This window comes from Crocodylus siamensis, chromosome 1 (assembly GCF_052110815.1).
Source record: "Crocodylus siamensis isolate JL-2025a chromosome 1, ASM5211081v1, whole genome shotgun sequence".
In the NCBI taxonomy this organism is placed as follows: domain Eukaryota; kingdom Metazoa; phylum Chordata; order Crocodylia; family Crocodylidae; genus Crocodylus; species Crocodylus siamensis.
The window spans coordinates 165,900,247-165,925,502 of NC_143395.1; the positions used below are offsets into that span (position 1 = coordinate 165,900,247).

Here is a 25,256-nt window from a genome sequence, read left to right on the forward strand (position 1 = left end):
CTCAGTGAGATTGCACAAGTTATCTTCAGTTAGACTAATAGCTCTGCCATTTGACTTTCCACCTTATATACAGGATCTACTCAAATTGCAATTTTGTGATTTTTGCAAAAACCATGAAAAACATCAGTTTCCATGAATGCCACAAAAAGCATCAGTTTCCACAATTTTGCATGCGATCGCTGGGAAAAACAATTTGCTAAAAATAAAATGCTGACTCCCCAGTGGGAGCGTGACTCAGCCTCACAGCCTGCAGGGAGCATCATGAAGGGGAGCAGCCAAGATGGTGCCCACACCCTCCTCCCTCTACCACTGATTGGCAGTAAGTGCTCCCTTTCATGTGGCCCCATCCCTCTTGGTCAATCAGCAGTGGAGGCAGGGCTGCCAAGGCCCTCTAGGCAGAGGTGTGGAGGGGGGGTTGCAAGGGGAAGGGTGGGCACCATGATAAAAACAGTGAAAATGGTGGCTAGCACTGCAGTAGGTCTGTGAAGTTGCCCATCAACCTGATCTGGGTGGGTCCCTACTTATATACTATAGTGGCATTTCACCCTTTGGAGAGGTTATATAAGCCATAAAACAGCTCTTAGCTATATTAATCCATACGGTTCAACCTATGCATGTTAGAGCTAAATCCAGTGTAGAAATGTCCCTATTTTATTATACAAAAAAAAAAAAAAAAAAGATTCATCACTTCCAAGCTGTTTTTAAAGCCACAGCACTAATAGGTGGTGGAAGCTCCATCCTTGTGGGGGGGGCGTGTTTCAAAATCCAGCTAGACAAAGCCTTGGATAGGATGATCTAGGTGGGGCTGGTCCTGCTTTGAGCAGGTTGGACTAGATGACCTCCTGAGGTCCCTTCCAACCTTAACTTTCTATGGTTCTATAATACAGGAGCAGAATGGTTGAAGACTGCAGGGTATGGAGTGAAGGAAGATGGGTGTGTTGATACAACTTGTGTGTTATGCTAATCCAATTGTCATACCCGTTTATGAGCTGTTTTTCTCTTCCCCAAAAGGGAAGGATAAAAGAATTTCATCTAATAATTCCTATACCCACATAATTTCTGGGTGAACTAAAGAATACATTTTTACAAAGCCCTCAACTTGATTTACAAAGACCGACTGGTGAAAAATTTCTCTCTCTCAGTACTCTAAGGTCCTGTGACAGAGGGCTGGCATGCATCTTGTGCAAGTTAGGAAGGTGTTCAGCTTTTTGGAATATAGTGGCCAAAGTGGCAAAAGCTAGCTGTCTCAACATGTTGAACGTATAAATTAAGTCATCTGAAGCCTGTGACTAATTAAGTAAACAGTTTGAACATTCACTTTGACTATTTTTAAGTGATTTTTTCCACTTTACAGATTACAGGCCTACAAATATTTTATTTCAGATGAGAAAAAAATACATCCAACCATTCTTTAGTTTTCTTTGTACTGCAATAACTTAAGTTAGTTCATCTGTTTATCCCATTATTAAAAGGACAAACATCTTGAGTTGCAGTCTTGTGTGCCAAATTTCAACTAACTGCGATGATCAAGTCTCATTCATTACTGGCACAAAAGCATTTGTTTAATGAATACAAACTATGCATAAAATGTATAAAATACATTCAAGTGACCTTTCTTTTAGCAGTACAAAGCCTTCTTAAATCTTTAAGCAAATTAGATGCCACACTCCACATCCTTAGAAAGCCAAATGCATTTTCATGAGAAGGCTGGACTACAATGGAGTATTCCATGACTGAAGGAAGAAGCAGAAAATGCTTACAAGAAAGTGGGACATTAAGAATTTTCAAAAAGAAGCTGATAAGCAAACAACCTGCATAAGACTAAATATTGGCTAACAGTTGAAGAAATACCTGGAGCAGCTCCTATGAGTCGTCCCGATACATCTGATCCAGGCAGCTTTTTTTTGAGAATGGGAACAATCTTCTCGTCAAAGTATTCCATAGCCATGGAAGAGATGTCCCTTAACTCTTGAAGAACTTCATGGGCTCTTTGAGGAGCTCTTGTAGAGTTTACATATCTTAGCACACGATAGATTTCATCAATCACCTAAAACGTTGAAGAACCATTAGATATTCTGTTGAGTTCAGGGAAAAAAGCTGAAATGATCTGAAATTCTGATCTACTGCTAGGCTTCCCTCTCACACCCATCACACTAGCATAATGCTGAAGAGTATAATAATGACATTTTATATTTTATAGAAAAGCAGAATAAAATGATGGCATGTTAAAGAAAAACGTTGATGCATATTTACTATGATAGTTATCTTTGAACTCATGGCCTAATCTATTCACAGCATGAAATTTACTGGAACATTCCATAATAACTTGCAACATTTTGTTTCATGCCCAGTGCCCTGCAGGTAAGTCTGTGAAGGGGAAGGGGTTTGGAGGGAGGGAAGGGACATGGGGGGGGGGGGGGGAGGAACACAGATCAAGGCCCCCAAGATGAGGGAGGGAGTGGGCAGGGGCTGGGGGTGCTGTCCACCCAGGGCAGTGAACGGGATCCAGGGTCAGGGCAGGAGTGGGACAAAGCCACAGGCAACTCATACAGGGGATCAGTGTCCTAGTACTTAAAACTGGCACTTGAATTAAAGCTCATGAAGATAGCTTTAGTTCAAGTGCCACTACTACCATTTTTTAAGTGCAGGGACTCTTTTAAACAGAGCCAAGCCAACCGGGGCAAGGGCAGATAACAGTTGCCTGCTGTGGGCTCAGGGCTCCCCACCCTGCTGCCTTTGCCCCAGGATTCCTGCACTGGCCACGCATCTCTTGTCCACCTGGCAATAGGAGGCACAACTCGCCACCTCCAGTGCTGCTGAGCGGGCAGGGGGTGTGCATCTAGCATATGGTTCCTGAGGGAACAGCAGCAGAGTGGAGAGCCCCAAGCCCATAGCAAGCAGCCTGCATTCACTCTGTGGATAAATATGGGGGGCACATGTCCTCAGTGCCTCTCCTGGGGAGGGGAATGCATGCAGTGATGGGGAACCACCCCTCCCCCCCCCCCCCCCAACAAGTCGCCCATGGCTGTGTCCTGCTCCCTGCCCTGGGTCCCACTCACCACTCTGGCTGTGAATGGGAGCAGTAAGGTAGCCCCTTCCCCACTCCCTCCCTCACTGTGGGGACCTTGATCTACCCCCATCCCCCCACGCCCCTTCCTTCCTACAAACTTACCTGCAGGGCACTGCTCGCCACACTGGCCAGTTGCATTCTGGCCATGTGCATGCATGCAGCTGCGCACATGCGCAGTTTCTGGGGGCCCCAGTCAGAAGGCATGTTATATTTACCAGTGACATTATCAGCTACACCACTCAAAAAAAAGCAGATAGGAGATAATGTTAATTTTCTTTTTATCTGTGTTGATCTAATATGCAACCAATATGTTGGTGCACCTCTAGTTGCAGCTTCGTTTAAAATAAAACCTGGAAGGTTTTCACTTAAATATAAAATACTGTCCCATACAGAAGCCTAGGAGGTATACAAAACTGAATTTGGTATCAACACTTCTCATTTTCTCTCTTTTTTTATCCCTGTAACGTGCCAGTGTATGTTAAGAACACAAGTGCTAGGGGTTGTCCAGGTTGAAGCTCTGGACACTCAGGAAAGCATGAAAGTAATTAAGAACTGTGGGAGAGAGTTGGTTGTGTTGATACCTGACCTGATGACCTTAAGTCTCGGCTGCATATCGCTTTGCACTGAACGGGTCTGTTTACACTTCTAAGTGCTCTAAGGACACAAACAGACATCAACTGAGGTTACACTTGTGCCACCATAAACATTTTCATGGTAGCACAAGTAGCAAGAAAAGAGATGTACCTACCCCTTTGTTGTGCCACATCGGGCACAATGGGTGATGTTAAACAATATTGCTTTATTGCAGCAGACATCTACTTACTCTGTGGCAGGAGACTGCAGGTAGCCCAGAGCTGCCTGCACCTTCCAGCTGCCCTGGGGCAGGTGCTCTGCCTGCTTGAGGGACACAATTCTCTACTATTTGTCCTGGGTTGTGCAGGATTGGGCCCCTTGAGCATCTGCCTGGCTTTCCCCACTTGGAGACCTGCCTGGGGAATCGTGGGGTGTGTCTAAGTGGGAAAAGTTAGAGTTCCCTGCTTATGGAGACCCTCCCCAAGATCTCCAGGAGTGTGTCTAAGTGAGGAACACCTGTGCAGGTCCAAGGGAATCCCTAGCACCACGGGCCTCCACACCAGGACCATGGAACCCCCATGCCTCCATGCTGGGACCCACACTGGGTCCCAGGTTGATCCATGCTTCATGTGGAAGCACAGGTAGACACAGGTTGGCAGAGATGCAGGGTGGCACAGGACCCAGGGAATTCCTGGCACCCCTCAACTCCAAACCAGCACCAATACTAATCCGGTGCAGGCATGGAGATACAGGGTTCTAGGAATTCCCAGGTCTGGCACCTCCTTGCCAGGACCTGTACTGACCCGTGCTTCATGTAGAGGCATGGGGTGCTGGGGATTCCCCAGGTCCCTCACTGCCCAGTGCTGAGACCCACACCTCTGCATGAGGCACAGGTTGGCCTGGGACCCAGGTCCCAGCAAGGAAGCATGGGACAAGGGAAACATTGCCTGCTGTCCTGCATCAGACCCCTCACTGATGCAGGGCAATGGGTGATGTGTGCTTCATTCAATAAAGTGGATCAGCTGTGGCAGGACACATTCCCCCACAGCTTGGTCTGTTTTGTTTGGCAATGGCTGTTTATATCTTAAGGTTAACCACATATCATCAGAAAGACAAAGCTGCATTGCTTTGGGGCAATTTGAAGTCTTATCTAAATTAGGATTTAAGATACATTGTCATTCCATGTTAGCTAATGAGCTAATCTACTCAACTCTAGTCTTACAGTGCACCATGGTATGACAAAAGGCAAATTCTGCAGCAAATTTCAAGGTTGAGAGATTACACACGGGCCCTGGCTATAAAGTAGGCTCCAGTTGGTATCAACCTAGTCATTGTACAAGAGGCAAGAGTGGCTGTCATTCAATAGTTTGAGTATGCAGGAAGTAGTAGTTCAATAACATAGGGAACTGAAGAACAGCTGGGAAGCCAGCTACGTTAGCAAATAAAATGTTTATATAACAGATCCCTTAATTTTGCATGCCCACACAATACAACAACACTGTCTTGCAATACAGTAGCAGGCATAACCATACATAATATCCAGCAATTGTAGGTAAGCATTCCTGAACTGCTATCCCAGATACACAGATGAGCGCTATCACTGGGGAAATGTCAAACATTCCTTTGTTTACATCGGGGCAGGCAATTATTTTGGGAGAAGACCCACTTACTGAGTTTTGGCAAGCCATTAAGGGCCTCATGACAGGCAGCCGGGGCAGATCAATATTAATTTTCTAAATGAGAATGAGATTTAGGAGGACTAGATTTGCCAATTCAGGGGGCACGAATCAAAAAATTCAATTACAGATCTGGCAACTTCTTGCTCACAAGCAGTGTGGGACACAATGCTGCCTGGAGTTCTTCTGCATCAAAAAAATGAAAGGCCCCTGTGCTGAAAGTAGAGTGTGGTTTGTAGAACACCAATGCTTCAGTACTAGTGAGCTGCTGATGATTAAAGAGGCCATTTAAGTTGCAGTGCCAGAAAAAAAAAAAAAAAAAAAAAAAAAAAAAAAATCAAACTCTTAATAAAAAGTCTCTTGACTGCTTGCACAAAAAGGATGGCAAGTTTCCTCATCTATCTTGCATACAAGGTCTAGTTTCAGTACTGCCCTAGCTCACCTTGGGCATTTGTACACATGCTTGCGCTGCAGTGCAGAGTGCTTTTAAAAACACCCAGCATATGTGTTTATATAAACAACAAAATGCATGTCAGTGCTGAGAAAATGGCAGCAGTGCACTTTTGAACTAAATACATATGCCAATGTGTCCTTCAAACATTCCACTAAGCAAGCTGTGATCAAGGATTACTCAGATGTACCCTTCCCATCATAGAAGTGTATGGAAGACAGCCTAGTCTCAAAGACTGAATCCTACCGTAACCAGAGTGACTTTCCTCTGAAGAGGGGCCAGCCAGCCCCATTGAGTAGCTGCAACTGTGGGGAAGCTGCTGACCGGGATCTTAAAAACCCCAAAGAACAACAGGGCAGCATGCTGTGAGGGAACAGCTAAGAGCTGGAAGCCAGCAGTAGGCCAAACAATTGGCTGCATGGAGGGGTCAGAGCCACAGGAGTCCCTGCCAGCATCAGGGATAAGACAATGGGGTTTTGTTTGCTTGTTCTGGTTGTTTAAAGATTCTTTTGCTTAGACAGGCTGAGAAGCTCCTTAGGAAGCAAAAGCCCACCTGGAGAAGTCTGGCAACCTGCTTGCATGGGGTAGAGAACATGGGTGCTCCTCAGTCATCTGCCTTGACAACAGGCACTGAGGTTGTGCTAAAATAGGGGTGAGCAATTATTTTGGGTAGAGGGCCACTTACCAAGGTTTGGTGAGCTGTCAGGAGCCAGAAGCCCCATCCCCTGACAGTTGCTCCGCCCCTGCTCACCATCTTGGGACAAGACCTCCCACCCTGGGAAGTCCCTCTGCATGCCCTGTGGAAATACTCCTTTTGGAATGGGGGGGAGGGGGGGGGTTGCCATCTTAGAATCAGAAAAAAACCAAATCATACACTAAAAATCAAACACCTAGTATATTTTAATTACAAAAACTATTTTTGTCACCATCTGTGTTTGCGTTATGTATATAGAAGTGATTGTGTAATAATGTAAAAATAAATTCTTTGTTTCGTATAGTGGGGGGAGTGGGGGAGGTGATGTTTGTGGGGTGTGAGGGAGGGTGGGGAGGTGTGGGGTCCACCCCTGGCACTCCCCCTATGGCACAACAGCAGCAGGTGGGGGCGCTCGTGCTTGGCACAGGCACTGGTGCCTGGAGGGGTGTAGCCTCTGCTGGGCAGTCTGTCACCATCACTCCCTACCACACATGCACAGCCCCCACACTCGCACGTCCACTCCCTGCCACACATGCACAGCCCCCACACTCGCACGTCACGGGAGAGAAGCCCCACACACTGGAGCTGGCTGCTTTCCCTGCTGAGGCTGCACAGCACAGGAGCAAAGTCCCAGACACCTTGCCTTGGGGGGTGAGGAAGGCAGCCGGGTCCAGCAGCTGCACAACCCAACCCAGCAGGGAGCAGAGGAGCCACACATGGATCTCCTTACTGCTGCTCCCTCCCCCACACCCTGGCAATGAGCCTCCTGCTGCTGCTTTGAGAGGCAGTGCTGCGCTGCTGCCCTCATCACAACCCCACACGCAGGAGGTGCATTGCCAGGGCAGCGCAGGGTGAGCAACGATGGGGAGATCTCCACGCAGCTCCTCTGCTGTTTGCTGGACCAGGTCATGCCCACCTGGTGTAGCTGGAGACGGAGGAGCCACATGGGGATCTTGCCGCTACTTGCCTCCTGCTGCCCTGGTGATGTACTCTGCAGGCTGGAGGTGCATCGCCAGGGCAGCAGGGGGTGAGCAGCAATGGGATCCCTGTGTGACTCTACTGCTGTTTACGGTGCTGGGTCACATCTGCTGGGCTGGGGAAGCCCCACGGGACAGAAGCCCAGTGACAGGGAACAGCAATCTACGCACCACCAACCAGGCACTCCTGCTGGAAACTGGCTGAGGGAGCAGGGAGGGGTTAGGAAAAGACCAGCTGGTGGCATGCAGACAGTGAGTGGTGCTGTATTGGCCAGAGTGTGCTCCACACCTCCATGTACGGCTTCCCTGAACTGAAGGGCCGATACTGCATTGCTCTGGGTCCACACGCTGCCAGCCAGGCACTCTGTGTCTTTTCCCAACACTTCCCAGCTCCCTCAGCCCCCAGCCAGTTTCCTGCAACAAGTGCCTGGCCAGCAGTATGTGGACCCGGAGCTGTATGATATCAATGCTTCAGGGAAGCTGCACATGGAGGCACGGAGCCCGCTCGGGCCAATACCACACCACTCGCAGCCCCCAGCCAGCTTCCCCGCCTCCCCCACCAGCGCCCTACTTACCTCAGGCTCCCAGAAGGAAACTGAGCCTGATCCAAAGTGGGTGACAGCCTCAGGCCCCACCCTTCCCCTTCTCCCTCCCCCCCCCCCCAGGCAGGATTTCCCACCCTTTCTGCAGCTTTTGCAGGCTGGAACTCTGCCAGCCTGCAGAGCTCTTTGCAAAAGCAGGAAACCCGAGTTTCTGTGCTAAAGGTAAAATCTGTGTTTTTTCTGATAAAAGCAGGAAATCTGTGGTTTTCTCTGTTTTTCTGTAGGAAATAGAAAACCCAGACCCCTGCTGATAATAAGCCTGAGGTTTTTCCAGAAACCAGCCCCTTACTTAACTGGGAAAGCTCAGGCAGCCTACTGGGCCCTACAAGCTCAGGCCACGTGAAACTGTGATGCCCTCAAGGCTGTCATTTTAGATTACATGGGGCTCATGGAAGAGGCAGACGGGAAGAGCCTTTTAACTCAGACTCCTGGCCCTGCCGAAACTGAAGCTGATAATCCCGGAACAGTTTCAGCAGATGGGGGCCTAGAAGTATGTTTGCCAAAATCAGGTTGCTAATCTTAAGGAAGCAGTCTATTTTGCTGAAAACTTTCTGGAAGCCAAGTTGGAGTGCAGAAAATACCCAGCTGTGTCAAAAGGATGGCTCCCATGTGGCACAAATTCAAAGTGGGGAGGACCTACAGCCTAAGGACCAGTGGCTAGAAATCCTACACCCAGTGGCTAGAAATCCCACCTAGCTCTCCAACAACATAAGGGAAGGCTCCACAGTGTCAGGACCACTGGTTTGGGATTCAAAGAAGATCCCCTCCAGGAAGCAGTGCTAGGCTAAGGGAAAAGGGAGCTCTCTGTGTGGACCTCCAGGCCACTGGTGCAGGAACTTCTCACAGATGGACTGTAGGTATACACAGTCTGGGCTCTCTGACCTCCAAACAGAGGCCCTGGAGCAGAGAACCTACGTAATCCCCATGTAGCTAAGGGATATACAGGCCCTGGGCTTTGTAGATGTGGCCCTACATCTCAGGTGCCAGGCACCACTGATGGCCCTGCCCTCAGCTGGTAAGTTTTTGGAATGGGTGTGGTAAACACAGTGGGGCTCTTGGAACCAAGAACCAATAGGTGCTGCTTTATCTTGGTCCTGGTAGTTTAAGCAACTTGCTGGTTTAAGCAAAATTGATTTAAAAAAAAAAATTTTAAATTCTCTGATTAAACCTCCCAAAATCCATGTTTTTCTGTAATCGAAACAAAATCTCCCCCCCCCCCCCCCCCCCCGAAAAACTGCTCTTCACCATGCTGCCTGGCTGCCTGCCACATGGATGTATATGCATGCACATGGCACCCCCTGCCTCAGATCACCCTCCTCCTACTCCCCCCAGCCCTTAGCAGTCCCTTGCAGGCTGGAATGATACCAGCCTACAAGGGAAACCCAGTTTCCCAGGTTTTTCTCCTTTAAATGGGAAAATCAATGATTTTCCCTTAAGGGGAAACAGATCCCTGCTAATAAGGGAGCGGATCAGAGGGAGCTTAGAAGCCCCCAAAAGATGTAGCAAGGCAGCAAACTGAGAGAACAGCTGCAAGCTGGAAGCAAGCAGCGAGATGAACTACTGGCTGCACAGAGGGACCAAACTCCTGTGCTAGGGCCAGAGCTACACGGGTCTCTTCTCAGTGTCTAAGATAGGACAATAGTTTTGTTTGCTACTTTTGTTGGTTTACAATGTTATTTGTATGGACTGGCTGAGAAACTCCTCAGGGAGCAAAGCCCACCTGGAGAAGTCTGCAGGCGAGAAAACCTGCTTACACCTACACTTTAGGCCAACATTTTTTCCTGCCATACCTCAAATGTAAAACACCCTGCAGCCCTCCTGGGTTTATATGGCTATCCTTAACTACTGTCAGTATTGCCACTCTAGAGGAAAAACTGCAAAATCCAGTAAGAGACTTCATTATTAATTTTCCACAAGCATTTCAGGGTATGAAGTGAAAGTAAGAAAGATTAACTAGTGAGCAAAAAAACTAGGCTAATATTTAAAAGACCTGGATTCAAATCCTAGCTGTGCCATTCTTCCCAACACACCTTGAGTAACTCGCTGCAACAGCTAAACAAACGTGTAAGCTAGGGTAACCAGCTAACAACATATTAGCTGTTTGGCAGGAACTGGCTATGCACACACACTTACCCCAGGGTAAATTTAAGGTAGTCTGTCCTTCCAAATTTAGACCATCTGTAATGCATGTAGCACAGAGGGGATATTCTGTACAATGGTAATTACTACAGAAAAGCTAGAACCAACATGCTGTTAATTCAAATGCTCACTTACCTTGCAACAATTTATTTATGCAAGTATGCCACAAGTTTCTCATGCCTGTAAAATGGTAACACCCATCTCAGACACACTACTAGAATTAAATCTTTAATGCTTAAGAGATATTCAAATACTATAATAATAGAGAAACACACTCAAAGTTGTTCGACAGTGATGGAAAGATGTATAGCATTTCTAATGATACGTGTTTGTATGACTTGCTTGATCTAATCGCAAGAGACATTATAGTGCAATTTAAATGCATAGTAATGAGTATAACCTGGATCAATACTCCTGGATTTTGACATACGAACCAACACCTTGTATTATGTAGGCTATTACTCAGTTAGGTGCTACAGGCATTGTGAAGTAGCTGATTACCATACTTCTGCCTTAAAAAAAAACCTGTAAAATACTTCTCACATACTAAAAAAAATTATTAAATTTGTTTTCTTAAATAAAACTCATTAAAAAAACAAACTATACTTGACCTATGGCATTAGGAGCACACTTTTGTGAAAGCAGTTTGCAAAGAAATGGCCTCCAGTTTGGGGCATGCAGGCAAGTTTAAATTAGTAACACTTGTATATGCAGTATTGTCCCCCTACCTGCAGAAGCGTACTGCAAGTCAAATCTTGTGTGTTCAGTTGTCCAAACAGGACACCTATGAATAGTAAAATGAACCCAAACCTAGACAAATTAAATAATTTAAATATATTTATTTGATCTAACAAATTTACTGTTCAATCCATGATTCAGAACTGATATACCAATTTAAAAAGAGTTGGACTATTAACATAAAATGAAAATAATAGGAAACCCCCCTCCCCCCCCACAAACAAGCATCTCTTTCCAGGGTGCCCCTTTCAGTACTATATTAACTCACTGTAATAAGCGTGCTACTTTAAGTACCTATGGCAGTTTATAACTTGTTGCCAAAAAATTGTTCTAACCTTCCACAATATACATTCATAAAATTGCATACAGTTGCATGTTACCTTTCCAGGTATGAAGCAGCAAAGATTGGAATCCACGTATTTCATGAAAGTCATATTTAACAGAGAAAGCCTAGTTTCTACAGCAGCAAGAATGTCTGCATGACGAGCTAAAGAATGGTTTCTTCTTTCTGACTCTCGTCTAAGGAGGAAGCAAAGAAAGCATTATACAACACTGGAGATTTAACAATTTTAAGCTATCAGAAATGAAACATACTGCAACAGAAGGTGTTTAAATTCTCCTAAATCACAATCCTTTAGGCAGCACTGGTATGTCTTTCAGAGTTTCTAAATCTTGAATTGCATGGCCATTAACCTACTGTGACTAGAAACAATGCAGCCACTTCCATTTGTTGAGTCTTTACCAAGAGATTACTGCAGATGGCAAGAGTAAGATGGGAACACAGATGACATGGTTAGCTAAAATCTTAAATAAATTTTTAGGTAAACCTATTAGTCAATTTCCTAGCATCACTACTATAAAAGGTTTTTCTAAAGCTACACTGTACACATAGACAGCTTACAGACATAAAAAACAAAAAAAACCCAGTGTTTAATTTTAAACTCGGGGTACCCCGTGCCAAGCCCAGTACATACCCAGAGGAGACATCATGTTAGCTGGAACTGACTTGCCTAACAGCTGTATAGATTGGTGGTTTCAGAAGGGCTTTTTTGATGCTTTGATCTAATAGCTGATAAAAGCACCAAAAAGCTCTGCTGAAGCACCCGATCTATACAGATGCTGTGGAGCTGGGCTGAACTAATGCACTGGCTCTTCCAGTAAAGCACGATTTTTTTTTTTCCATATGTGTCAGCAGCCTTAGTTTAAAGTAGGGCTGACAAACTATTTAAAAAAACTGAATCACAATTAACTGCAAGATAAAAAAGAAATAGTTGTAATTAATCAGTTTTGACTGCAGTTAAACAGTCAGTCACCACCCCTCCACCCAAAAGCCTGGAGCCCATGCGCCCTCCCCTGGCACCACCAAGAGCGCACAGCCCCAGCCCCAACCCTGGCCTGCCCTGCACCCACTCTGGATTTGCACTGGCTGGAGAAGACCAGCCAAAACCCACGCATACAGCCCCAACCCCAGCCTGCCCCATGCCTGGTTCCAAGCTTACCTGTTCATGCTGAGTGGCAGCAGCTGGGCAGAAGATACTGCTCGGTGCAGGGAAAAAGCTCCCCCACCTCCCCCCACTGCTGCTGGGCCCTTCTTTCTGCAGCTGCCCATAGCCCATGCCCAGGCTGCCCTGTGGCTCCTCTGCACTGCCACAATTGCCTGGCTGAGTGGCTTGGAGGTGGTGATGACAGCAGCAGAGGGGCACCATAGGGCAGCCCGGGAACGGACTCTGGGCAGCTCCAGCAAAAAGGGCCCAGCAGCAACAGTGGGGAGGGGCTGCTTTTCCCCTGCACCAAACAGCAGCTTCTGCTCAGCTGCTGTCACTGCTCAGCGTCAGCAGGTAGTTCAGAGCAGACACAGGGTGAGCTGGGGTGGGCCGGGGTCAGGTCTGTGCATGCAGGTTCCGGCTGGTCCAGAACTGGTCCACCCTGCCGGGCCAAGTCTGGAGACGGAGTGGGGCGGGCTGCATTTTACCCACCCCAGTCAAAACGGAAGTGTGCAATTAATGCTCGTTACAAAAAAATCAATGCATGAACTTGTTTTGCATTAATCACATATATTAACCATGATTAACTGCCAGCTCTAGTTTAAAGCATCTTAGTTTTTAAAAAACAAAATATTCTCAAGGTATTCATGTGCTCCATTATTGGCCAACTACTACAACACAAATGAATAGCAACTGCACAGTTATGTTCTGGTGACTGACCTAAGAAAAATCACTACTAATAAAAACTGGCAATAACATCTACGCTGTATGATAAAGGGTCATGTAAGTGGTCATTAGTAGTGTACCAGACACTGGAAATACAGTTTAGCTGCATTAGCACAGCACTTTGCCCAGGTTATCTGAAATGACCTTAAAAGTAGTGCAAATTTAGTGCAGCAGTTTGCTCAGGCTAACACAGGTAGCCTGCTTTTGGTACCCCAGCTAGCTCGGGTATCTCTAGCTGGCACTGCAATGTAGAGCAAAGCTGTTCAGTCTCAACCTTCAGCTGAGCTGAGAAAACCAGTGACTTTTTATTTATGCAGTGCAGTACCTGTAATATGAAGTCAATTTGAATTAGGACAATTAAGTTTGACTGCTTTATTACATTTCAGAAGGAAGAGGCTGCTGATCTCATTCACTTAGGGCCAAATGATGTCCTCCAATGCTGTTGCTCCAATTCCCCAGAAATTATTAACACATACTGTATTTATGATGCAGTAATTAGGTCCTTAGCTCAAGGAGATACAAAGATAAATAAATATGCAACTGAATCTTTGCCTTTCAGATTTTTTTTTAATTTAAAGCAGTTTTTAACATGGCCCTCATACTGCAGGTAGTTAGGAAGTCTTTTTAGTGGAGCTAGAGATAGGATTCTTTCTGAAACTAGCCATAGCTCCTAGATTTACTAGAGGAGTTGCTTTTGAATACTGGACTCTATTTCTCTGTTCAAATATGAGGGGCATTGCCTCTGAGCACTCCAATTCCTGATAGGCTGTGAAGTAAAAGCCAGGATATAAAGACAATGCAGATGACTACAGACTTTAGGGTTAGGCTAAATGATTTTGCAGTAAGCTACACTTTAACACATAAAAACAAACATTCCAAATAGTCAAAAGATTAAAAGCATTTTAAATTTAACTGCCTAATTCAAGTTAAAGATTTAACGTTTTAGCTTTTACACAGAAAGAACTGTTCAGAAGAACACAGAATCTGAGAGATAAAATTGCAGTTTGCACATACCTTGGAAGTTGTGCTTTAACCTGTTTCTGACACAAGTTGTGATATCTTTCCACTTTCAGAAATCCCTGATTTAACATTCGCTGGCAGACCAAGTCCATTCGCTTACAAACCTATATTAAAAAAGAAAACTTAAAATGTCTCAAACAAAACTCCTGGGGTTTTCTTCCTCATGATTAGCCACTTTGTTTGCTCAGTAGTGCAAGATTTTTTAAAATTCTTTCTACATTTCAAAACATCACTGAATTGGATTAAGCATTCATACAATTCTTTGCCTTTTGCTGATCCTGTTACAACAGCACCCTTGCTTTCAAATCTATATCCCTTCCTCCTTCACTTCAAAATGTTAGCTGCAGTTCAGTGTAAAGCCTCATGTGACATCCCTATTTAGTAATCTTGTCAAGATATTCCAAAGAGCTAGGACCTTCCACTCTCTTCTTTTGGAATATTTTTTTCTATAAAAAAAGCTGAGACTTTTTAATATATTAAGGAAACAAGGGAATTCCCCCCTCCCCACTCTTCCACATTTCAAATTAACAGTATGCTCCAAATTTAAAAACTAAGGAGAGTTCAAAAGGACACAAAAGCTAACCTTAGAGTGAGACTCTGTGGGGAAAAAAAAATCACTTGCTTGAACAGGAGACATTTTCATGGACAAGATGCCCCAACCTCATGGATCCTGGACGAAAGATGTCCAAGAACGTCCAGACAGCAATTTCCAAGCATACGACTTAAAAATCATGCTGTTACTAGTTAAACCCCAGTGGCCTTTCATAGAGGTCACTAAGCCAAATCTGCCATGGTCTAAGAAACCACAATTCCTACAGACTTCAACAGAAGCTACACACACTCAGGCCCTAAATTCAGAGTGGTTCTGAATTTAAATACTTTGCTCTCTCAAAAACAGCAAAAAACACTACAAGCCACAAGTTGAAATAAGAAGCATGATATATAGAGATCAAGTTTTTGATTTACAACAGAGCCAGAATTAGAATTAAAGCAACTCAAGTATATTTTATATACTCTAAAATAGCACCACTAAAGACTTCTCAATGCATAAGAAAGATTCTTCTCCAGCAAAGTGTTTTCTTCCATTTATAATGGAGTTTGTAGTAAAAAATATTATGTCCTGTTACTCTGGATAGCAGTATCCTTGTTCATTTCATCACATCTCTGGCAATAGGATGCATTAACAGCAATTGCAGAGGCATTAGAACAAAGAGTATTAATCTAGATCTTGACACAAAATGCTCATTTACAACCCTTCCCCCCCCAAGACATCAAGCATGGAAAAATTCTAAATATACTTTTTAAAAAAAGTCTCTGTTCCTAAAATACCATTTGAAGTTAAAACGACATTCTAAGAGCTGCTACAACCTGGCTAGAAAGGACACTGAGCACACAATTCTAGGATTAACTTAACTAAATTTCCCATTACATTTCACCTTTAAGACTAGAAAATATCAGCCTTGACTTTGAATTCTTTGGTTTGTTGGTTTCTAAACTGCAATTAGTATTTCCTATGAATATGAACCTAGCAAGTTAGCTTTAAGTACTGCTTGTATAAATTCATACCATTCACCTAAACTCTTATGCCCTATTCTATTTATCTTAGAACATTATACACCATATACCAGGCTGCATTCATCTCCTGGGACACTAAGATTCAGGATTTTCAAATCAAAGTTTAAAGTAGTTTCTAGTCCCCTATTAAAATATTTAACAGTTAATATGTATAGCCTTTGTGATATCCCACCCATCTACAGGCTTGAAAAAAAGGTTTTCTTCCAGACTATCTGAAGGTTGCCAATTAAAACAGTGGTGCTCAACCTTTCAACTCTGCTGCCATGTTTCAGGCCTCCTCTCATTCCAGCCTAACATCCAGATCCAGCCTAGCACCACCCCAGCGCCATGTGCCTGAGTTAGCATGCAAAGCCACACCATCTGGTCTGCTGGGGTCCCTATAGATCCAAAAATTTAGCAGAATTGGAGGGTGGCAATTAATGCTGCTGCCCCTGCTGCCGAATTTGCAGAGCTCCCTCTGGGTCTGAAGGCTGGATGACATGGGTGCAGGCTGGATCCAGCCCATGGGCCATGAGGTTGAACATCTCTGAATTAAAAGAATGTATTGGTTAACTTATAAGACAATGACATGTAGACTTAAAGAGCTACCATTTGTTCGCCATCTGTTAACAGAACAGAAAAGAGTAAGTAGCAACCACTATCAATTTGTCTATTAAAACTTAATCATGACTATGCACACATTTTAACTCTTTTTAATACAGCTGCAGACAGTGTAATGGAGAACTGAATAAGAGTTAGAACAAGGTACAACCTTCCCAGGTTGTCTATACATTAGTGCTTGCTGACAACTAAAGAAGATGCAAGGAACAGAAGTATTTCTGGTAGGTAACATGGAAAGCCATCAACATACTAATTGAGTGGAAGGAAAACTGCACTATATCACTGGAGCCAGCTAAATAATCAGTTTCCGTTTCTTTACAATTTTCAGTTGGACCAAAACAAACATCACCCTTTAATTTTCAGGAGAATAAATGTTTAATTAACCATATTTGTTCAAAGAGCTCTCCAAAATCTAAGAGAGGAAGGGAGTCATCTATAGACTAATACAATTATTAAAAGATTCAACAGCTGAAAAAATACTTGTTTTAAGAGATGATGCAAGCTTGTGTTACTATAAATGGACAAAAAAGCCTAGCACCAACCAGATTTGGGATAAACTCAACAGTTGCAGGATGACAAAATAAAAAATCTGAAACAGTTGTAAACAGAATCACTCAACCAATGTTCATAATCAAGTTCATACTGACATCTAGTGGCAAACACTGTCAACAGTGTATTGAGATAACATCTAGGAGATAGGCTTTAAAGGGCAATCAATCCAAGCTGCACTAAGGATAGCTTTGTTTAAAATAGCATGTTTACCAACATTACAGGGAGAGGGGGCAGGGGGTGGGCACTTATTCCAGTACCTCTATACAGAGAAAAATACAGGAATTTGAAAAACGAAAATAAATAAGAGCTCAACTATCACAAGGCTGAATTCTAAATGCTAATGGTATCTTGAGCAACTAAGAAAAAGTCCACCTACTAGTTGATACTGCTCATCCTTCTTCACTTGATTAACAAAACAGTTACTCTATATCACATCTCAAAATCTTCTACTTAGTATTTTAAGACAGAAGCAGTGACTGGGCAGATAAGAATGTTTCATACTAACCCAAAAAAGTAAAGAAATGTCATATCTAGCAAGAGTTATTAAAGTTCAGGCTGAAGCTTCCATTTTACATCCTAGGGCCCTCCCTATCTAGGAAGGATTTGCAATCTCAAACAGCTTTAACACGTTTTGGTGTTTTGCTGCATCTACAAAGGCCAGCAGTAGCAAGGAAAATCATGTTTACCGGGCTTGAAATGGTCTGGACCACTGGTTCTCAAGAGTTTTCTGAGCATAGGAGACCTGAACAAAAACATGACAATTCCCTTCAGTTCAAAGAAGAAAAATTTGCTATGATCACATTCACCAAGACTCACAAGAGACTTTTTCTTCTTTTATTTAAGACTAGGGAAAAATCCAAGCCTACCTCAATGTGCTATGAACAAATGGTGCTTACAAAAGTTCTTCCAAACCTATGTGAAAATCTAAAGAAAACTGAAAAATTATATTATTCCTTCTAATTCTAAGGTCACCACATGAAGCAAAGGAAGATTTTATACAATTTATATCTTCACCTTATTTGCAGAACAGATGAACTCGTGACACAATCAGATAAAACTAGCAGCTTTTCCTTTGTAGATCATCTCTTTCAATATTCACTAGAAGAATCTGCCTGGGAGCAATGTCATATGGGACGTAAAGCATGCAAAATATTTAGATACGATGCAGAGCCCAAGCCCAAAATAACTGATCACTTTGGCACCGCAGCCTGGAGTATGATTTTACTGTATTAGGCTTCCAGTAAGCTTGAGCCATTTTATTAAAAATCATCAAGGTCTTGTTTTAAATAGCACAAAAGTAAAACTAACCATCACAGATTTACTAAAAATTTTTGTTCTGAAAAAGTGAAGGGTCTAGTGTCCACCTTGTTCCATTTTTGCATGTTTGGATACACACACACACACAGAGGGAGTGTGTTGCACAATTTATGAAATATGTATGTTTGTGAAGAGGGCCAAAATTCAAGACAACCTTGTATTCAGGAAGAGTAAGTAACAGGGACATCAGGCCTGGATTACCTGAACCTAAATCACACTTGCTATGGCAGTTACTTGAACGGGACTTTATTTCCACACACAGCCATCTGAGTAATACACATATATTGCCATTCTTTTAAAACAGCATGTGTTACTCATCTTCCTATACCATATACTTGCATATAAATGTTTGCAAGTGGCAAGGGGGTGTAGGAAGTTGGATAACAAATGCCATTTTAAAAGAATGGCATAAAAAAAATAGGGCTGTGCAAAGCTTTGGTTCCCGATTTGATTCGGCAGAGATTTATTTGGCTTGAATCAGTGGCCAGATCTCGGAATCCGAATCGAATAAGAGGACCCTTTAATCTCTCCAAATCACGTTGGAACCTTCCAAATCCATTCAGAAAGATTCATCGATTCAGATATAGACAAAGTTTTAAATGTTTTTTCTACATACCTCTAGGTACCAGGCGGCTCATGAATGCTGTGATGCTGGGGTGCATAGACTGTCCCACAGAAGCGTGGGGGGCTCCCTAGTGCGCTCAGCAGCAGACCCGGAAGTGGACCAGAAGCACTTCTGGTCCAATTCTGGGTTCAAGCGGGGGGCTCCCCCGTGCCCTGCTGGCTCAGTGACTGGTGCCTCCTGGGTCGGGGAGGTGGGGGGGGGACACCTGGGGTCCCCCCATTCTCAATCACCGAGCTGGGGTGAAATAGGGAGCCCCTTCCATTCACATAACAGGAAACTCCCCCATTAAATACACCAGCTATCATTAAAGCAGCATGTACTCAGTCTTGGAAACCAACTATGAAGTTGAGGGAATGTAGCCCATGCTAAGCATGCCCAGAATACACATGCCCCATATTGGACAAATGCATTGATGGAAGCCTTCCACAAGGCTAAGTTAACGTAGTCCATCTGAATAAGTATAGTGCCCATTGTGCTCAGTCCCCTTCCGTGCCAACTCTTTTTCAAGTCATTGTGAACTACCACATCAAATACATTTACACTTCCTCTTCACTCCCACAGCTGAGCAGTGCCTCTTTCTCATTTCCAATAACTCCTGTTTCTTCACAAGTCTTAACTGTCTGACAAACACCAAACTCCTATAACTGAGGTTCTGTCACCTAGACCTTCAGCCTGTCGCACAAAATTAGGGTGGGTCTGTCCTCTGTGTGCCTTCTCAGCATATACATTTTTGGAGGGTCTCAGGACTTGTGACAAGAACACCTGGTTCCAGTCACAAATGGAGGCTAAATAGCATGTGGCTCCTTATGCTACATGGTGAAGCATGAGACTTTTGACTCTGGAATAATATTGAGCACAGTTTGTACTATGTATAACCAGTTACAAAAGCAGTGCTTAGAAGTGTTTATGGAGTACCTGTACTGAAGTTTGCAGTAGTCAGGGCTGGGGTCCAGAGTTAGACCCACAGCAGTCTCCCGTTTCCCTCTGCAATTTCTGCCCTTGTGCCCCCCACTTTTCCCTTTCCAGGCACAATGTGGAAGTGAGCTGCATGTGAAGGAACAGAGCCTGAACAGGGTCTGACAGTAAAGGTGGCCAGGAAGGTTGCAGCAGAGGGAAGAATTTGCAAGAGGGGGGGGTGTCAGCAGCCCACCTAAGTCCTTCCCCATAGCCACTATTTTCCCTGCTGTAGTGGTGGGAGGGAGTCGAATTCAAGACAACACTCCAATAATTAGATTCTATATCTGGAAAATGATAACAAATTTATAAGTTTTCCATATATAGAATCTAATTATTTGGGGGGTTGTCTTGTATTCAGGGTCATCTTGTATTCAAGTAAATATGGTAGATTATGGTAGTGCCACTTCACAAGGCTCTGGACTCATGAATGCTTTTCCTGAACTCAGTTGCCAGAACATTATTAATAAAAAAGTTAGGTGTTCCTGTTTTCATCAAATTCAACTGAAGAAAGGAGGTAAATATGATCTTTGTTTCAAAGATGGAAAAATTTAGGCAGGTTCTTCATTTCTGTCTAAGGTCACCCAGCATGCAAGCAGCAGAACCAGGAACAAAACCATGGGTTCTCTATTCTATCTACAAAGCCACATTGCCTCCCATAACCAGTTCATAGAAGAAAAGTGGTATCTATTAGTATTTCATTTTTAATCAAACCTAGAATCCTAGTAGAATGTTTTTCTGAAATCCATGAAATTACCAATAACCCTTCCCTTCAACTGTTTTTTTCCATAGCTTGGTAACCAGAGCAAACTAATTCGGAAGAAGCTGATCAGCTCCTGCTTTACTCTTGGTTACTTTGATTGTAGTAAAACTTGGGCACTTTAAAATTAATATCTTAGTGTGAAAAAAGCAAGGTCAATTTGCACCTTATAAACTATTCAAAGTACAGATAAAGTACATGTAGCACAAGCTTTCATGAGCTGAAGTTCACTTCATCAGAGTTGCAGCTCACAAAAGCTTGTGCTCTTTATATACAGGACATTAAAACAAGCATTTTATATATACATACATTAAGAATTGGTTAAAGTTACTTGACTTCAGACTAACATGGCTAACTACATCTTTCAATTCAGAACGATCATACACCCTACTCCTTCATTACTGAATTGTACTCTGAATACCCATTTGTTTACTCTCCATTAACTTAAATCTATGTCCCTGCTCAAACAATCAATTAGTTTGTTCAGGACTATTTTATATGCAGTGACTTCAGGTATAATAGAAAGCTTTTTGCCCACTGACTCATGGTGAGGACTTCAGCCATGGGCACATCCATCCACAAGAAGTCCTGCCTGATAGCAATCATCATAAGCAGGGCATACTTTGTACTTCTCTTTTAATGACAGAAGAGCTTTATTAAGAATAGATTACATCCCCTTTGCATTCCTACATCCATCTTTTCCTCTTATACTAAGATCTGATAGCACTATCCAATCTGCCAATTCTTCTGAAACATCTCCTCAACCAGCCTGTTTTCAACTTCTCTAGCTCCAATATCATCTCACCTGGGATTCTGATGGTATCTCCCCTGGGGGACTGATCCAAAGATATCAAGAGGGTAACTGAAACTAGGACATCATTATTATTCTCCAGAGTGCTGTGTGCAAGGGGAAAGGGGCAGGAGAAAAAAGGGACGGATGCAATTTATGTAGAGAAGCCTGACTCACTACATGAAAGCACAGTTAATAATTTCATTAGTTTCTCTATGTCCTAATGACAAATGAGGTCTAGTTTATCAGGATCATCTCTGAAAGCATCCTCCCTTCTGCAAACCCAGCATTAAACTCATAGGCTGCATCTACACGTGTACTTTACTGCAGCGTAGACTAATTAGCTGTGGAGGAAAGTGTTACCATCTACATGTGTGACAGTATTAGGCTGCAGTAAACTAATTTACATCACAGCAAGATAGCACTGTGGAGACAGTACTATCTTAGGCCAAGATAATTTACTGCCATTAAACATGCCATTAAATGCTGACCACAGGCATAAATTGTGCCGTTAGCCCAGGCAGCAGGGGCCAGACTTTCACCTGCCACCTAGCCACACAGCTCGGCACTTTCAGAACCCTCATGCCCCAGCCAACTCCTCTGCCACCTGACAGCTGCCACCTGGAGCCTGGCACAGAGCAGGACAGAAGCACCCAAACTGTTCCACTCCACTCAAATTGCTGTGGTCCTTGGCACCTGTGTAGACCCTGCAACTGGGAGTCATTTACTGTGCCTCAAACTGCTCCAGAGTTTATTGCTCTGAATTAACTGCATGTGTACATGCACCCAGAATGTGGTATTCTGTGAAGAAAACTATTTGGCTACATTTACTTCAGGACCATGAGATTTAAGAACTGCAAGATGAGTAACATTTAACTCACTTGCTCACTGCACAGTATCTTTCTTGGGTATGTAACTGGAATCAATACATAGCCACAGAGCCTGGATGCTGAAAAAGACTGTGTGCTGCAACAAGACTGAAAACCTCAGGATGTCAGAATCTAATAGAAATACATCCACCTCTGTGATATCCACTGCCATTATTAAAGGCATCAGAACAGGGTGGACAACTTCCATTTTGATCTTGAGAAAGTATGGCTAGAAAGGACCTCACAATGCTTTGAGTACCTGCTTAGAAATTTAAGGATGAAATACAGCCTGACTCCACTTATATTTCTTGGACACTATGAGAAACGCAACGTAAGTATTAGAATCTCATGGCCAGGAACTGGCTCTACAGTGACAATATTAGAGACAAGTCTTCTCATAATTCCTTTTTATTGCATTCAGTGGGATTGCTGACTGAACATATTTTAGTTTTGAACAATCCCCTTATATAACTTCGGATGGGTGAATGCAAATGATTCTGGATTTCCACTCCTGCAAGGATAGGAAAAAGGGAGCAGTCAGACGTTCTTGATGCCAGTGGCTGGTTGGAGATGTATACTATTTAAAAAAGCTTCGCTAAAAGCATCTCTCTACTGACAGATACCAAGGTGAGTCCCTGAAAAAGAACAAAGATAAAGGATTTATTTTTTACCTTCACTGAATCAAAAAATTCAAGATGGAAAAATCCACTGGATTATTTATTCCCTATCCAGTATAGCATTGCACATCTGTCAATCCTTTATCCAACCCTGTTTTAAGAATCCAACAATTTCATTACTACTTCCCTTGGTGGCTGTCATGGAGAAATGCTGTCAAAAAATCTTAGCATACCCAGCACTGGAGCCACCCAAGTAAAAATGCTTACATTTCTCTCAATGGGATAGATGACTATTACAAATATCCTTTTTAGCCCAGCAAAAATGCTTTGCTTTTCCATAGGGCCTTTCAACCAAGAATGCCAGAAGTATCTACATCCATGAATTACATTTAGCTTTGCAGACAAAGCAGTGAGGTAACCAAGTACTAGTCATATTTTACAAGCAAGAAAATGGATACAAGGGTAGTATCATTCATGCAACGTCACCTAGGAAGTTTGTGGAGAAATTGAAAGCAGGGCCTGGATCCCAGGAATGCCAGTTTTCTCACAATTATGGCACATGAAGTCTGCCTAAATAGTACGCACATTTCCGAGAGTGCAATATCTTGGCAGAGAGAAGATTCAGCATTCCAAGGTATTAAGGTTTCTTAGCAATTGGGCTGACTTTCAATACTGCTCTCTCCCCCAAAACAAAGAAAGCCAAAAAAACCCCAAACAAACCACAAACCCACTGCAACTGAACTTAACCCATGCTAGAAAGATATTTACCAAAGATCATAGCATTTAGCCCTGGACAGAGCTCTTGCCCGAAGGAGATTTCTATACAAGATACTGAAAACATTTGTCAAAATATTGTTTTTGGAAACACCGCCCAAATTCCTTATAACCTTGGAGTTTGTTGTCTTGTGCCTAGTTACAGGGTCTAAAACCAGAAAGCTCTCCCTACCTCAGATTTAGCAGGGCTACAAAAGCTGCTTTTCTCCCCCTACCTGGCTGCTCCTCAGAAGTTCATTAAGGCCGCCTGGCACTGGCTTCACCCACCAATTATCCCACCTGCCTATGCAGACATTAGGGTGTTTTTTCCGGGGCGGGGGGACATTAAACTAGGCACCTGCCCAGGGAATAGAGCAACCTGTGGGACAGGTCTCCATCCTCCACCTGCCAGGGGAGCTGCAGCTTGCAGCACTACAAGAGATGGGGAGGATGGCAAAGGCACAGGCTGGAGCGGGGAGCGGAGCCTCGCTGGGCGGGATCCATCTTGGGAGCTGGCTCCAGTGCGGAAAGCGACTCGGGGCCGGCGGACCCTCTCCCCCTGCAAAGGAGGCGGCTGGCTTTCTCCCCCGCCACAGCACGGGATGCACGTTGCAAACCCGGAGCTGCGGAGCAGCCGGGCGCTGCCTGGTCCCGGGAGGCGGCCCGGCGCGGGGCTGCGCTCACCAGGCGGAGCTGGCTGGTCTCGTCGTAGGAGAGGAAGCCGAGGATGCCCTCGATGGCCACGATGGGCAGCCCCACCAGCGTGTTGCTTTGCGGCGGCTGCTCCACGGGCGCCAGGGCCGCCGACGGCTGCGGGGCGGGCGACGGGGACAGCCGCACCGAGCTCGGGGCCGCCGCCGCGCCGCCGCCGCCGCCTTCCCCCTCCGACAGCGCCCGCTGCTGCTGCTGCTGCTGCTGCTGCGGCTGCTCCTCCACCGCCGCCATCTTCGGCTCTGTCCCCTGCCGCCGCCGCTACTGCCGCCGCGCCGGGAGGGGGCACTTCCGGTGACAGTTTCCGGCCCCGCCCCTCGCGAGGAGCTCTTAAAGGAGTCGGCGCGAGCTCCTCCAGTCTGGCCCCGCCCCTGCTCCACCCCCCTGGGGTGAGGGTCGGTCCTTGCCTTCACACCGGCTGGAGTCAGCGCGCGAGGCGGGGGGAGGGTCCTTATTAGGGGGTAGCTGAGCCCCACACATAAGAGAGAGAGCTGTCCTGTGAGATTTGAAGATCATAACCTGGGGCGATTTTATTAGGGCATCCCCATTTTTTTTGCAGATCCGCCCCAGAGTCAGTGTAATTGGAGCCCTGCTGGGAGGACATGGAGTGCCCCCTGCTCCGAGCAGGACCAGCCCCACCTGTCTGCCCCCAGCAGGGCTTTGTCTGCGGCTCAAAACCCCTCCAAGCAGGGAGACTCCGCAGCCCGGCCCAGAGCTTCCCCGCCATCCTCCTCAGAGAGGCTCCCCTCATCTCTGCCCTCAGTCTCCCCTGCTGCAGCGCGAGCCCATTGCTCCCTGTCCTGCCATGTCCTGCCCTGCCAACAGCCCACTCCGTCCTCTTCGGAGCCCCTTTCAGGGAGTTGAGGGCTGCTATTACCCCCATCAGGCTTCTCTTCACACTAAATAAGCCCAGTTCTCTCAGCTTCTCCTCACCACTCCTGTTCCCCAGCCCCTCAACTATTTTCATTGTCCTCTAATATACT

The 25,256-nt window shown here is 44.7% G+C and overlaps 1 protein-coding gene across 1 annotated transcript in view; it reads right to left on the reverse strand.

The window, feature by feature from the left end:
• Nucleotides 1–24,553, reverse strand: part of FBXO28 (F-box protein 28) — a 35,038-nt gene extending 10,485 nt beyond the window's left edge. Inside the window, exons 1-4 of the mRNA XM_090048042.1 lie at nucleotides 24,247–24,553; nucleotides 14,145–14,254; nucleotides 11,301–11,439; nucleotides 1,852–2,047 (exon numbers count right to left, since the gene is read on the reverse strand). Of these exons, the coding sequence (XP_089904168.1) occupies nucleotides 1,852–2,047; nucleotides 11,301–11,439; nucleotides 14,145–14,254; nucleotides 24,247–24,507 (706 nt within the window). The 5' untranslated portion in view covers nucleotides 24,508–24,553. The remainder of the gene's footprint in view (nucleotides 1–1,851; nucleotides 2,048–11,300; nucleotides 11,440–14,144; nucleotides 14,255–24,246) is intronic.
• Between the last annotated feature and the right edge of the window lie 703 nt (nucleotides 24,554–25,256).